This window comes from Peromyscus eremicus, chromosome 8b (genome assembly GCF_949786415.1).
Source record: "Peromyscus eremicus chromosome 8b, PerEre_H2_v1, whole genome shotgun sequence".
Lineage (NCBI taxonomy): Eukaryota > Metazoa > Chordata > Mammalia > Rodentia > Cricetidae > Peromyscus > Peromyscus eremicus.
The window spans coordinates 1,223,327-1,240,103 of record NC_081424.1 but is presented as its reverse complement, the minus strand read 5'-3'; the positions used below and the strand labels follow the sequence as shown (position 1 = coordinate 1,240,103).

Genomic DNA, 16,777 nt, shown 5'->3' with positions numbered 1-16,777 from the left:
AAGTGATGAATAAATCTCAATTTCATGGGCTTCGCTGAATAAGGAGCCAGCTAGCTGAGCAGTAGCATTCCTTGTTCTCTGTTTCCTGATCTGGAACATAGTATGATCATTTGCTTCCCACTAATCTGCCTTCCCTTCCCTACCATGGTGGACTTGCATTACAACTGCAAGCCAAAATAAACCCTCCTCCCTTAGTCTAGTTTGGCCAGGCATTTGTCCTAGCAACAAGACCAGTAACCAATGCAACACGTGTCTACCAATGACTTACATCCTTGGTGATGGCTTTTGCAGCACTCTTGGCCCAAAGGAAAAGTCCCAACACACAACAGAATCCACTAACAAGAGGTTTATCAAGACAAAGAGAAAGGGATAGATGTGATCAGGCCTGTGGAAAGACATGTGCGAGAAAGAGACTGGGGGAACATGGCACCGCCTTATAAAGGCCAGGACACACCTGCGCACATAGGCCCAGGCGCAGAGATCACTCGGTCACGTCTGAGAGACTACGTGACCTTGTAACCATGGGGCATGGGTCATGCAGGATGTATGACCCAGAAATGACTAGGTGGAGACGACTAAGTGTCCCGCCGGGCATGCATGACCATGGTGCATGGTTGGTATTCCTATCACTTGGCCCATTTTTATTTTCACTCTGACAAGGATCTTGTTATGCTTAGTGCAGGGTGCCCTCAAGCTAAAGATCTTCGTTCCTATGCCAGCTTCAGGAGTAGCTAGAAACACCACACTGCTCCTTGACCCTGGGCCTATTCTCTGTATAAACCAGACCTCATCCCTCTTAAAAACCAAGGAAATGCTTATGATGCAATTAGTCTAAAAATAAGATGGAAAACAGACATCTGTGAATTTGCTAAGCATTGAACATTTGGGTCCAGTTGGGACTCATGGGATACAGGTGCAATTGTAAACATCAATTTTCATCCTTTAAACAACAGAAGGAAAGCTGTTTCTCTTTTCTTTAGTTGGTAGCATACATGGGGTTCTTTATAGTTCTTTAAAGGGTATATTATCAAATCTAGTCATGAACATGTAGAACATAGTTCTTATCCCAATTTTCAAGATGCAAAAACTAGAATAGAAAGATTGATTACTTTGGGTGATGCACAAACCAAGTGACAAGCTGGACCCAAACACGGGGTAGCAAACTCAGCCTGTTTTATTTGTTGTTTTTTTATCTTGCAATATTTACAGTAAGTAGGCTCATTGGCAACATATTACCTTTAGATAAGATAGAAAAGCAGAATTTGATGAGGAAAAATATACAAAAAATTCAGTAGCTATAAGAACAAGAACCTGACAAGACTATGCCATTTCACAATCATGAAGAAGTTGAAAGAGATGTTATTTGGTTTTAGTTTATAGAACAAGATAATTGAGGTGTTCTTCTTTTTCAGGCATAGGTATAGAAATATTCAAACACTAAAGAATATTTGCAAATCATCTGAGTAGATTTCCCCAGTGTGTAGATGATAATTACTCATTGTATCAAATCTTAACCTCTTTTCTGCATATGGTCTGGAACAGTGAGATCTAGTGAGCATTGTAACTGTAAGTAGTCTCTCATTCATGTGGTAATATATGAGGCACTGTGTTGGATGGCATGAACTACATCCAGCAGTTCTGGGATCAGGACTGACTATCCACCATTAGTTTTACGACCCCAGTATGCTACTTGCCTGCTAAGCCTCAAATTCTCACATGTAAAAGGAATGGTAACAACTCTATCCTCATGGGACTGCTGTGAGAAGTAAATGCATGAAAAACATGTTGGATCCTGAAAAATAACGTATTTTTAGTGTGCTAACTGTTATGAATTGTTCCTGTGATTACAAAGTATCATGTTAGGAACATTATAGATAAGGATGCCCAATTGGCATCTGCAGATATTCTAAAATTAGATACTCAACTTTTGTAGTATCATGGTTCTGCAACACTGAGTATGCCATATAAATAGGCTTCCTCTGCTGAAAGCTATGAAGTGAACTTTTACATTATATTTTTGCTCTTCTGGTTATCATCTTTCATGATTTAATTCATATTAATAAAATATAATTGTGCTACTTTAAAAAGTTAAGTCTGTAATATTCCTTTTCAACTCAGTCTCTTCTGCATTTGAAAAGCACTCTGATATATGGACATATTCTCCAAGCATGTATTAGAATCAGAACTCTCTAAAAATGGAAATAACTATCAAAGTTATATTTAAAAGTAAATATGAAGTGTTTACAGAAGGATTTTCTGCTAGTGACATAGGGAATTAACTTAGAGATGTGAGTAAGGAAAACATGTTAATATCTTACTTTGTGATTCCAGTAAGAATTAGGCCAATCAAAAAATAATTTTCAAATGCTGTTCTATGTGTTTGGAAGATGTGGCAAAACTGTTATTGTTTAGATTTTATTTATTGTTTAGGTTTGTGTTTACATATTTGTAATTCACTCTTTATTTCTGTATTTATTTCACATGTAATTTTTTTTTTAATCAGCATTACTAGAAATAGAACTCATAGCTTTATGTGTGAAAAGCAGGGCCTGTGTTGCTAAGCTTTGCCCTCAGGCAGATTTATTTCTTTGATCACATATGTATATGCTTAAAATTAATACGTCACTATATGTTAATCTTTTGCAGTGTGGTTGTATTTGCCATTCAGGTCAGGAAAGAAATGAATTTTGTAGTATTGGGAAATTTTGGAAACTTTTATTCTGAATAAATTTCAAACTATTTCTTGAATTCTTTTTTGTTATCATATCAGTAAAATGTTCTATGTTGTTTCTTTCATTGGTAATTTCCCCTCTTACATCTGTGTGGTTCATCATAAACAGTTCAGAAATTAATACTTTGCAATTACAAGAAAATACTTAAACTTCATTTAACATCTGTATCAATGTGGTTGGTTTATTTCTGTTTTTAGAAGTCTTTGTAACTTTCGTGATTCTTCTGCTTAGTGTATCTTCTGTTCAGCAGTGTAGACCGTTGATAAGCATTATTCAGTGGCATATGGTCTGAGTCTGACATGCTTTGAAAAAGAGTACAGAGTTCTGATAATGAGAATTCTGTGAAAATGGGAAAACCAGCACAGCAGATATGCTTTGAGAAGCTATGGGATTTTAGCATCTTGAAACAATATATCACACTCAGAGGGACAGAGCTGGGCTGCACAGTCTGTTAGCTCATTCTTGTCCAATCTGGTCTCTTTCTTGTGGAGCCAGCATTGTCATCAGCTTGCTGAATTATATTCTGACTGGAATGTACGTTAGGCCCAGAGTAATGTATCTACTTAAATGGAATCCTATCTCTCTACAAAAGCTTTTTGAGTATAATAAATTTAAAATATAAAAAAAATTTTATTAAGTTAAAGTAAATGGTTCAACAGCTTACATATGTGCCTCTTCTCCTACCCCCTAAACAGATCACTCCAAAGAATATAGATCTGTTTCTCTTTTATGTACAATATTGAGTATTTTTTGTTTAACTATTAGGTGGTCTGACATATTTCAAAAGCTGTTTATTGGAAAAATACCAATGCATTACAACAAATATTTATTAAACAGAAATGAACAGTGGAATTGAAACTTCCTGTTGTTTTCATTATTGTAGTTAGTCATAATTCTGTAACATCCCATCTTATCAAAAATTAACCCTTTCAGTCCTATAGTATCCATTCTTATGTAATAAATAATGTGTCATATCTATATGGAGTTGTAATACATATCCTTGGAGAAATTGAGATGATAATCCAAATACTTTTTGAGTATCTTATTTTATTGATTCAAAGTTGAGAAAGGTTACTATATTGATTTCAAAATCAATGAAACTTTTACATTTAAACATACTGAGTTGTATAAACAAACTAAGTGTGATGTTAACACTACTCATTATATAAAAGATAATCTGTGATAAGCTTTGTAAATTGATAGCACAATGGAAGGCAAACAGTAAGTGCTAAAGAAATATCTGTTAAAATGTTCAGCTTTCAATACCTGAAAATTTCCCAATTTTTTTGCTTGACTTAAAATAATTTGATAAAGGTGAAACTCATTTTAAAATATAAAAACAAATACTTATGATTCAATAGAATGTATTTTTTAATTCCTTTAGGCTACTTTAGTAGTATTTTATGTTTAATGATTAGCATCTATAAATTTTCCCTTTTGTTACTCAGAGAATTCAGATTCCTCTCTAGAAACTGTATAATAAATGAAGTTGTTTTTTTTTTTTTTAATTGTCCTCTTGAGGATTTCAGGGATTACCAGTTCAGACAGGCAAAGCTTTCTTTTTAGTGCACTGATTTATGTGAGTGTGAGGTGGGGAGAGTGAGAAACAGCTCCTCTTCCCCCAAACCTCCTATCACAAGGTGTTTTGGTTTTTGAATGGCAGATGGCACATTACTTTTGAGGTATGAGTGTCATGGGACACTGTGAATTACACAATTCATATGTACTTATTTCATTAATAAAGCTGAAAAATCTAAAAGTAATTTTAAGTTTAAAAATATCAGTGAATCAATATAAGTTGAAAATACCTTATATGGTGAAAATGACACAAGTAATTTATGAGACAATTTAAGAACGTCCGTCCCTATGCCATCTTCATTTTAGATAGTGTACATATCTTATGGTAAATTCAGAGAAGTTTATTTCTTATGTTCACAGATACATGCAAAAATGCTGTTAGTTATGTATTATGAGATAGAATACACTGCTAATACACTTTAACTATCACAATGAAAGTTAATAAATAACATTTCTAATGTGTGTGTAATTCAAAGAATTGCCTACTCAATGCATTGCTTTCTATAAACATTACTATTAAACTTTACTACTCTTTTATTTATGTATTACTAGTATAAGACAACTTATTCCCACATTCTAAAATCTTACAAGTTTTTTATTGTGGAAACAAAATGAATAGGAATGGAAGCAATGATTCCTTGCATGGATAATATGGACTTGTGTATTTTTTCTAAACTGCAACAGCCAGATAAAGGTCCCTTAATTGGAGATTTTGAGATATTTAGTTTATGCACACCCAGAAGAGGAAATGTATGCAGATTCGGCTGTGCATGATAGAAGTTGTCAGTAGAAAAACAAAATGAAATGAGCTCTAAAGACAATAATAGTTAAAATATTTCTGTTTCAAGCATATAAAATTGTACATGTTACCTTTTCCAAGCTCTCACTCCAGTATCGAGGACTAGTGGCATGTGTTGATAAGGCTATAGAAGTAACTAAAATAGAATAGTCTTTAAAGGGTATGATGTTAAATGCTCATGGCAGGAAAAACTTCCTATGTTGTCCCTGAGGTTACTTTCTGCTTTAAGGACAAGCACAGAGGATCAGGATTGGACTTCCTGTTTAGTTCTTTACAAGAAATAAATTTTAAAAGCAAATAAAATTTAGCGCTTGATACCATCAAATTTGTCTTGTATTCATTATTTCCAATGTGCAGTGAACATTCAGAGAATATTTATAAAGCATGTTTCAAAAATCATGAAGTCCTGTGAAACTTAACTGAAATAAATGGAGCTTAGACATAAACTCTTTAAAAATACAAAAGCTAGAATAGATGAACATTTTGAATATATTAAAAACTTTTAAATAAGAAATTATATAGTTTAACTTTAAAGTAAGGAATCATATAGCCACTGTTTCCAGTTTAATTGATAGAAGATACACTTTGGATTTTCACCATAATTTCAGTGCAAAAATAAAGTATATATAATTGTTCAGATACAAATTAAAACCACAACAGAAGTTATATAGTAGGCAAATGTATATTTTATAGATGTTTGATAAAAATTCACATTGGGCACTAAATATAGATGAAAGTTTCTTGGGTCTGGCCAGGCCCCCGTAGTCCCATGGGCCACTTATAAAATAATCATTCAGAAGCTTTTATTAATTATAACTGCTCAGCCATTAGCTCAGGCTCATTACTGACTAGCTCTTACACTTAAATTAACCCATAATTCTTATTTATGTTTAGCCATTTGGCTTGGTACCTTTTCTCAGTTCTGCCTTGTCATCTTGCTTCCTTTGTGTCTGGCTGGCCACTTCTGACTCAGCCCTTCCTCTTCCCAGAATTCTCCTCTTCTCTTTACTCTGCCTATACTTCCTGCCTGGCTACTGGTCAATCAGCTTTTTATTTATCAACCAATCAGAGCAACACATTCACAGCATACAGAACAAAATCCCACAGCAAGTGAATACTTTGAAACCTTGGGACTGTCAAGTTATTATAAATAATAAGTAAAATGAAGTTTGAAAAACTGGATAAGAATGCATATGGACAAAGGGTTGATACCCATAAGCACAAAGGGCTGTATTACACCAGTAAGAAAAATAGAGCTGTCACATCTACTGAAGTGAAAAAAACAACAAGGGAATATGAAAGGCTTTTAGCTGCTGATCAAAGCAATAAGAAATAGGCAAAAATAGTCTGTCTGGTTTTTTTAATGATCAAAATTTTTCAGACTCAGATATGTTTATAGTTATGAGCTTTCCTGTCAGGAAGGTTTAGAGTAGACATCCTTCAAGCATCTTCAAACTGTTTTTACCCATTGGCAGATTTACATATAAGGCTAGTAGTAGCTATTATTACATGACTTTAATGGAGGAATTTACATGCCTATATAAGATTATTGTTATTATTTCTAACTTACAGATAACGAAACTGAGGCAGTCTTCTGATTTAATGAGCACTAAGTTTAGTATGAAAACTTGGTTGGGATAATTATTCTGTCTGGTAGGATTGTATCAGATTCTTTTTGTTGTTTGCATTTTCTCAAGTTTAGATACATATCCAAAAAGATAAGTATCTTTTTAATATAACAATGATACTGAACCTTCTTAAACAATATTAAATCATTTCAAATAGTCTTTAATCATTAAGGGGAGTTTATGTTTATCATCATATATTTTTCTCTTGTTATATAATATTAAAATGGGTAGTTTGGAGAATATGTTTTTACCAAGTAGGAATTCTTTTCAGTTTACCCATCTTTAATGAAAACAGAGAGGCTATATATTTGTTTCCATATAATGGTATTAAAAGCAAAAAAAAAAAAGCCATGTCAATCAAACATAATTGGAATACATGATTATTTTTGAGCTGATGCACCTGCATCTTGGACTTGTGCTTGCATTTATTGGCAGATGGAGAACATCATTGGGACAATACGAGATTCCAACCTGAAGCTGACTCTAGCTTTTGGGATAGGAATGCATCATGCTGGACTGCATGAAAGAGACCGAAAAACTGTAGAAGAGCTGTTTGTGAACTGTAAAGTTCAGGTACTGTTTCTCCTCCTCCATGAACACATATTTAAAAGTAACATAGAAGTTTTATTTTACTTAGCTATAAGACATTGGCTTTATCTTTTATCTTTTAGGTTCTCATTGCTACAAGCACATTAGCATGGGGTGTAAACTTTCCAGCTCACTTAGTAATTATTAAAGGAACTGAATATTATGATGGAAAAACAAGACGTTATGTGGATTTTCCCATCACAGGTAATTTTTTCTTAAGCTTATATTTCATCCTTAGCAGTTTATGTTTATATAAGTTAAATTTTGAGAATTCATCTCATTTAAATATATAATAATCAGAATATAATAATCAAGTTAAGAAGTGTTTATTTTCAGTGCAAATGCTTCAGAAAATATTAAACTTTTTTATTCCATTTAACTTGCCCAATTCGTGCAGGCTCCGTGGCTTAGCTGGTTAAAGCGCCTGTCTAGTAACTTGCCCAATTCATTAATAATCAAAACCATAGTTAGTGATTTCAAATTCATAAATAAAAGTACTGGTTAATAACTATTAGGTGCAATAAATTTTGCTTAAGAACTATAATTAATAGATTTCAAAAGCTATATGATTTGTAAAATATAAATTATTGCAAAGGTTCCTACAGATTATAAAGGGAAAAAAATTATTCTCTGGGAGGATGAAAGATAAGAATTAAATAAACTTCTTATCCAGGGGAAACAGTAATCAAATACCCTCACAGGAGAAGTTTTCCTGTATGGGCTTTACTTTTCCTTGTTTATTTAAAATAATATTATTATTTATTTTGTGTGGGTGCATGTATATATGCATGCTCACATTGTGTGTGGAGGCACATGTGTGGGGCCACACCAGCAGTGTGTGTGCATGCAGGTGGAGGCCAGAGGTTGATACCTGTTGTCTTTCTCAGTCACTTTCTACTGTTATTTACTAAACCAAAGGCTCTTGCTAAAGCTGGAATTCATCTAGTCTAGTTAGCCGCCTTGTCTTGGGAACTCATGTCTGCCTCCCAAGTGCTAGGATACAGAGAGGCCGCCATGCCCTTCTGGCTTTTCTGTTAGTGCTAGGTCTCCAACTCCTGTACTCACACTTGTGCAGCAAGTGCTTTATCCACTGAGCCACCTCCACAGGCCCTACAGTATCAATGTTCTTAAATAGCATCTTCAGTCATGTAACTCAAGAGAACTTTACTTCACAGATAGTGTAAGCTACCATTTTAAGAGTTCAGTCTTAATCACAGATGCTTATTTAATATAAATTTTTGAGTATAGATTATACTGTATGTGTGTTTATATCATGTATATAAATATATATGCATAGCTATTATATATGTTAAAGATTGTAGTAGTGATGATCAAAGAAGCACATGTTCTTAAAGTATTCTATTTTCTGTTAGTTCTTGATGCTAGAAGCGTGCCCTGACCATTAGCTTTACCTCATGCTCAGTGTCACTGCAGGATGCCTCTTATTCTCTCTTCCATAGATGTGCTTCAGATGATGGGGCGAGCTGGGAGACCTCAGTTCGATGACCAGGGCAAAGCTGTAATTCTTGTTCATGATATAAAAAAAGATTTTTATAAAAAATTTCTTTATGAACCTTTCCCAGTAGAATCAAGGTAAGTTTGGTTTTAAACTAACGGGTTTCATTTCATAGTGAGTTTATATTTTCCTGGTTATGTTTCTTTTCAATTATAAATAAATTTGTCATACAATGTACTTTGATCCTATTCTTTCTGATTCTCCAACTCTTCTACCCACCCAACTTCATGTTCATGCAACCTTCCTCTTTCTCTTTCCTCTTTTCTGTCTCAAAAGAAACAAAAAAGAACACAAAACAAAAATCCAGTAAAACAAAAAATATCAAAACAGAGTAAAAAGCCCTAACAAAGAAGCTATTTGCAATTGATCTCCTGGGAAAAGGAAGATCAGTTTTCACCAATGGAGTGACACTGTGTATCATCTGCACTCTGGACAGGCCCTGTGCTTTGGAGTAATTGGCCAATATAAAACAGACTACATGGTTGCTTTTTTTTTTTTTTTAAATTTTATTTTATTTAGGTATTTTTTGTCCTGGTAATGTTTTACTAAAACACAGTTAGTAAAACTTACAGCAGAACTTAACAATGTAGTTGTTACTATGAGACAACATGCAGCTGTTACTATTATTTTAAGGGAAAGTTTGTTGTTATGCTCTTATGGCTACTGTGCACACTGAACTATTGCTCTGGCACCAGATGACAGAGGTTGAACTCTGAGCTCTGCCACTTAATTGCTTGGTACTGAGCAGTTTGCTTCATGTTTCATTATGTGTAAAGTGGGGGTGATAGCAATCCTAGCTTGCTCATTTGTGTTTGTAGGGATCAGATGAATAACGCTTGGAATCAATGTCTGTTGTAAGGAAAGCATTCAGTGCAGTATTACTTTACTGAGGAATTTGTATTTTCCTTGGTATTTGTTTTAGGTACTTTTCTTTTTGCAATAAATGGTCCACAATAAGGAGGCATGTAATTAAAAGTTTATATCATGTAATACAAGATTTCTATTCCCCACTACCTGTAACTCCAGTTCTGCTAGAGTCCCATACTCTCTTCTGGCCTCCGAGTGCACTACATTCATGTGCACCAACCCCTCCTAGACACACACACACACAAACACACACACACACACTTTAAAATAAGAATCAATCTTAAAATAAGAATAAACATTTATTAAAGACTTCAACTGTCCCAAAGATTGGTGGTTGCCTTTTGTTTGCTTGCTTTGGCTTTTGTATGTGTGAGGTCTTGGGGATTGAACCTAGGGCCCGAGGCATGCTAGGCACTACTACTACATGTATCACTTCCACCCTTCTTTTTATTTTTAGACAGGGTTTTACTAAGTTACCCAGATTGACCTTGGACTCCCTGAGTAGCAAAGGCAGGCTTTGAACTTGCAGCTTCCATGCTTCTCCCCTTAGAAGCTTCGATCACTGAATTATACCACTAGTCTCTACTGTTTGTTTGTTTGATTGTGTTTTCCAAAGATGAAGAAAATTTATATGTTTATGTCTAAATATCAGGGTTCGAAAAACATCATATATATTAAAAAAGATAATAAGACATTATGAACAACTTTATACAAATGATTTTTACATGTTAGCTCAAAGGATAAAATTTATTTTAAAAATTACCAAAACTGGCACAGTAAAAAAGAAAATATAAGTCATCAGTATTAGATCTGTCAAAGCAATTGAATTCGAAATGTAGAATTCTTTCATAATAAAATCTTCTATCCCAGATGCTTCACTGTTGAACTCTTTGTAGTATAGAAAGAATAATATCAGTCATAAATGAGCATTCTCCTAGTAATAGAAAAGGTAGGATTTGCAAAGTATAGTGGTGCACACTTTTAATCCCAGCACTCAGGAGGCAGATTCAAGAAAATCTATGTAAATTTGAGGCTATCCTGGTCTACATAGCATTTTCCAGGCCAGCCATGACTAGACTGCATAGTGAGAGCCTATTTAGAGAGAGACAGAGGAGAGATGAAAAGAAACATTAGGAGTAAGTTTATAGTTTGTTCTATGGAGTCAGAATAACTTAGATATTAAAATTCAGTAAGAAATCTTTTTAAGAACTTAACAGACATGTGAATCTTGAATGAATACAGAAATCCAAAATAAAACATCACTAAATTTAAACTCGGCAATATATACAAATAGTTAAAAGTACATTTTACCCTGTAAATGCAAAAACTGTTTCTGAAAACAAGTGGATCTAATTCGCCACAAAAACAAGTGAGAAATGACATATGACCATCTCGTATGTATTTTTAAAGAATTTTGACATAACACACCCATTTATAACCAAACTAATTTATTCTTGACATTGTATAATAAAAAACTAATTTACTTTTTCTTGTGCCATGACCATTGCTAATATCTTATATGTCATAGAATATTCTATAGTTAATTCAGTTCTCTATTAGTGTACATTTAGCAATCCAGATTTCTCCTCTTCAGAGTTTTTTTTTTCCTATGTGTGAGTGTTTTGCCTGTATGTTTGTCAGGGCACCACATGCCTACCATGCTGAAGGAGTCCAGAAGAGGGCATCAGATTCCCCTAGAACTGGAGTTATAGACTGCTGAGTTGCAGTATGGGTACCAGCAATTGAGCTCAGGTCCTCTGCAAGTACTCTTGCTGAGGCATCTGTTTCTCTAGCCCCACAGTTTCCTCCTCTTGTGTATAATGTAACAGTGAAGCATTTTACCTTTCTGATGTTGCATGCAAATGTTTCTCTATCAGACTGTGATGAAAAAAGGAAATTGCTAGATTATAGTCAGCCCTCAAATGGATATTGCCAGTACTCTTTATGCAGACTGTATCCATTTTCACTCTGTCACAATAAATTGAGATTGACATAGAGAACATTTTTAACAATCAGGTTTTTTTTTTAATCTATTCATGTGCTTTACAAAAGCTAATTTGAATACTTGCATATGTTTCTATTTGTAATTATTTAGCCCTTTTTGTTAGACATTCCTTGCTTTTTTGTATTTTACATATGAAACTAAAAATATGTTCTTTCCCAGGCTTTCAACACATCTTATTACCTTTGTATCATGATACTGCCCTATTTTTCCAAGCACTTAATATTCGCTGGGTGACTAGAGGAAATATCTTTGCTTTTTGCTGTCATCCCTGTCTCACAAGTTCCTTTTTAATCTTCCTCGTTATTTATTCCATGCTTACTCCAGCACTTCATATGTTCTGCATTTCACTTAACAAGCCTCCTCTCTTGATTTGCATTTTCTTTCTCTGTGAGTTTCTAGCTCTCTTCCTGCCAGCCTGTGTTTTATTTTTGCATATAACCATTCTTTTCTTAAAAATTGATAGCAAGGATAACCATTTGTTGAATATTTACCAGATGACCGGTAGTAGTAATTGCTTTCAGCAGGTTGTTACTACTTAAGGTATTCTGGGGAAATTCTGTACTACTATAGTACTCTTTGGACTCTGTTCATATTCATGTAAAAAAATGCAACATACTTTTTAACAGAAAGAGCGTAAGTATATATGTGTTAGTTAATAATGTGTCCTTAAGCTCATGGTGCTGTGATGAATTTTAGAATTTGTAACAAATTTTAACAGTTATCACCAAATAATGAAATAAATTATTTGTAAATTATACACAGTTGTTATACATAAATAAAGCCACTTTTGGTAGCTTATAACATAAAAATATGAATCTTTACTGAGATAAGTGTTTGTTGTTCATTGTATTTCTTGTCTTTTATTCAATATGTAGCTTATTAGGAGTGCTTTCTGACCACTTAAATGCAGAGATTGCTGGAGGTACAATAACATCTAAGCAAGATGCAATGGATTATATCACATGGACTTACTTTTTCCGACGTCTCATCATGAACCCAAGGTAAGTGTGGGGCTCTGTGAAAGGGTAATTGCACATTGTATGCACAAAAAGCACAGGTACTTACAAGAATCTCCATGTCTGTGAATGTTTGTCAGCTCTTAGCACGTTCTATAGATTCAAGTTTGCGAGAAGATCAGATATGTCTCCTGTGGTCATAGTACATAAGAGGATGCTTGATTGTATACATTTGTTATTATTTGAATTGCCATAGGACAGTTTTCCTATGCAGTTTGAAGACAAAACATTGGAAGTCCTTAAGGAATCTTCTAAACTGTGGTAGTCACTAACTTAGGTACAGTTGGAGTTCAGAGAAAGGTTAAGAGTGGTTAAATTGGATGGAGGAAATTATGAGGCATTTCTTAGGGTTAACAAAGACCTTGCAGGAGAAGATAAGATTGCAGTGTATTCGATTCTATTTTCCCTTGATAGTTTATTAGATCTTGATATAGCAGACACTTATCAGATGTTATGTCAAATTCTGAAATATACATATAAGTATACCATATCTTGTCTCCAATGACTCCTGTTTCATGTAGGAAAGTCATGAGTAAGCACTAGAATTTGATGTTAAGTAGTCTTAAGAGAACTGTATTTAAACTTGTGAAGATGAGAGCTTGCCAGACAATGTGACACTTCAGATCTACAAAACTAGAAAATGTGTAAAGCATTCAGGCAGAAAAATAAAAGCAAGGGGTCCTGGGGCTTGGCAGAGTCATTAGTGTTTAGGGCATATGAAAGCTTGCTGTGGTCAGAGATTAAAGTATGGGGGTGAAGCTTGTCCACAACAGAAAATAGATGAAAGTATTGGAGGGAACAGGGTCTGTGTCCTACACTCTGTGCTGAGTAGTTCACCTCTGATGCTGTCTGAGGGTAAGGGAATGAGGCAGTGTGAGTGCTTATTCATGGATTAACATCATCAGAACAGGTTTTGCTGTGTTTCAGTTCCTAAGCACTTTAGTAGAAGACAGTTACAGCAGAAAGACCAGTTACAAAGGTGTTTACTGCCAGGCAGTGGTGGCACAAACCTTTAATCCCAGTACTCAGATCTCTGAGTTTGAGGCCAGCTTGGTCTACAGAGTGAGTTCTAGGACAAGCCAGAGTTACACATAGAAACCTTGCCTTGAAGAAAAAAAAAGAAGAACGAAAGAAAGAAGGAAGGAAGGAAGGAAAGAAGGAAGGAAGGAAGGAAGGAAGGAAGGAAGGAAGGAAGGAAGGAAAGAAGATGTTTACTGCTGAAGGCTATAATAGATACAGAGGAAATGGAGCAAGAGTCAAATCTGAGATATTCCTGTTGAAATTATAAGCCATTAAGAGGTCTTTAACAGAGGAATCATGGTAAAAAAAAAAAAAAAAAAAAAAAAGTCATCACAAAATCTTACTGTTCATATCTAAAGAAATTTCAGCCAACATTTCTCCTTATATAGATAGCAGTTTTAAATTACTGTGTCTTTGCTTAGAGTCCCTTAACTGTTAACACATTTGGGACAAGCAAGTTCAGTAGTAGGTTGCAGATTGTTTCCCTTTATATGTGTTCTAAAAAAGAAAAAGAAAAGCTCTAAGGTTTCAATTTAGAAAAAATTTTAAAAAGTCTTTCAAAAATAATACAAAGAAATGCCATTTAATCCAAACCTGTCTTCCGCATGTTCCTATCTTAAATAACCACTGTACAATTTCCAAAATCAAGAAATTGACATTTATATAAACTATTAGCTAACATACATCCTTTACTCAAGTTTCACCTATTGTATTGCTAATCTCCCATTCTATTAGAATCCAACCTAGTATTCTGTATTACAGTTGGCTGACTTGTCTACCCTGTCTCATTTATGTCTTTCTGTATCTGAAAATGCTGCCTCCTGAAAAATGCTGGCTGGTTATTCTGTACACCATCCTTTGGTTTGGGTTAGGCAGTTTTCTTATATTGTGCCTTTTTTACATAAATACCACTGAGGCAACACTGTTCTCATCCATGATATTATGATGTTCTTCTCTAGAGGTCCTTTCTGTATTTGTATATTACCTGGATATGAGGGGCTTCAAAATATGTTGTTGGGTCTGTGCTCCATCAAATTACAGTTGTATTTTCTCACCAGTATTTCATTCTTATTAGGCCTAAAGCTGAATTATTCATAAACCTATCAAAATTAATTTTAACCTATCTAATTTCTATTTTTTAATCTACCTAACCTCACTTTCTGTTGACTCATCTTTTTTTTTTTTTTTACTTTACTTCAGAATAAATCTTATTTTTCTTTCCCTAGTTTCAGTCACTCTTCACCTGCTTCTAGTCTACCCCTAATCTAGTCCCATTTATACTCTGTCAAACAGTATTGATCAAAAATAAGATGAATTACATAGAACATGTAAGTTAGATAGTTCGGTTTTCTTTTAAGATAATGAGTAAGAAATTTCCCAGATATTTTGGTTTGGATTGGTTTGGCTTCACTTTGATTTTTATAATGAGGAAATCTACATACAGTCCTAATAAACAGTGGTAATTAGAGTTAGAACTTGAAGTGGTATACAGTGATGACATTTAAAAGGAAAGTTATACTAGGTCTCTGGTCAAGGAATGTGGGGTATTGGTGACTTGTGTGTCTCCTGGTTGGTTGTAGGCATCATCCATGTAAATCCATGTGTTGCAGAGTTCACATTGCCTCACAAGTTTTGCCTGATGGCTAGTCATTGACTAAGAGGAAATTTGCCAAATAGTCCACCATCTTAATGACCTGGCTTAGAGAAGTTTCTCCTTGTGGTAGCTGCTTCCCTCTGCCTTGACCTACAGGACAGTTCCCAAAGACACCAGGAGAGATAAAAGTAGATTTTCACCTACAGCAGCTCCAACAAACAGGTTCCTCCCCCTTGGGGCTTTTACTGCAATTAATCCTGTGTGGTACTCCCTCCCCAGCCCTCATAGCCAGCCAGGCTGTGACAGTCTTAAATATTCCAATCACATTGGTAAATGCTACTTCAGCTGATTTTTAGGATGCTAAGTATCCACTCTTGACTCCCCATAGTGCGTGTGCTTATTCCTTTAGTAGTAAATGTTTGCGATAACTCTGGTTAAAATAAAGCTGTCATTATTCTGCAGTACAAATCTGTTCCGAATTTTCTATGTCAGTTAATCAGCCCAGAAAACAGAAATGATTTGTTTTTCTAAAAATAGCTCTGTTTGGTAAAATGCTTGCTGGACAAGCATGAAAGCCCAAGTTCCAGCTACAATTCTAACTATTTTGAAGATGCGTTACTAAGCAAAAGTTTTTGCTTTCTTGTGGTGAATAAGCCATGTAGCGCTGTATAAGCTAAGGCTTTGACTTTCATTGTGGGTAAAATGAGCACCAGTACAGTGTTCAGCATAGGACATGGGCAGCATCTTTTTGTGTCATAGTCAGGTCAGTTATAATAATAAATTTTGTCAGTGGTTTATATTTCCCTGTTTAAGATAGAAATTCTCAGATGCATTTATTTTTATTTGAAGAGGGGGCATGCATTTAAGTCGGAGTCTCACTATGTAGCTCTGATGCTGTCCTGGAACTCACTATGTAAATAAACCAAGCTGGTCTTAAACTCACAGAAAACCGCCCCCCCCACACCCACCAACACACCCCCGCCTCTGCCTCCCCAGTGCTGGGTCTACAGTGTGTGCCACCACATGCAGTTTAGATCCATTATTTAAATCAAACTAAACATTTATTGTAAGCTACATACCAAATTAAAATGGCAGTTTTCAAATATGTAACATTGACTATTAAGGTTGGAAAGTTGTACAAAGAATAATAGTCGGAAGTGGTAGTGTGCACCTGTCCTCCCATCCCTCAGGAGGCTCAGCCTAGAGTGGTGCCACGAGCTTGGGGCTATTTTAGCTTACAAAGTAAGACTGTCTCAAAACAATATGAAGAAGACCAAGTGTGAGAGTGCAGTAGCTGCAGAATTAACAATATGCAAAACAAGACAGACGGCAACATGAGAATTAGGAGAAGAGGGCAGTCACTGAGAGGTTTGTAGTTCCTTCTGAGAGCATTTAGGTAACTGAAAACAGTGTCAGAATGTATAAAGCAAAAAG

General features: G+C 34.9%; 1 protein-coding gene across 2 annotated transcripts in view; it reads left to right on the top strand.

Annotated features, from left to right (window-relative positions):
- Nucleotides 1-16,777, top strand: part of Ascc3 (activating signal cointegrator 1 complex subunit 3) — a 342,822-nt gene that overhangs the window by 219,330 nt on the left and 106,715 nt on the right. For both annotated transcript variants that reach the window (XM_059272425.1, XM_059272426.1), the window contains exons 31-34: nt 7,173-7,310; nt 7,409-7,529; nt 8,786-8,918; nt 12,589-12,714. In XM_059272425.1, the coding sequence (XP_059128408.1) occupies nt 7,173-7,310; nt 7,409-7,529; nt 8,786-8,918; nt 12,589-12,714 (518 nt within the window). The remainder of the gene's footprint in view (nt 1-7,172; nt 7,311-7,408; nt 7,530-8,785; nt 8,919-12,588; nt 12,715-16,777) is intronic.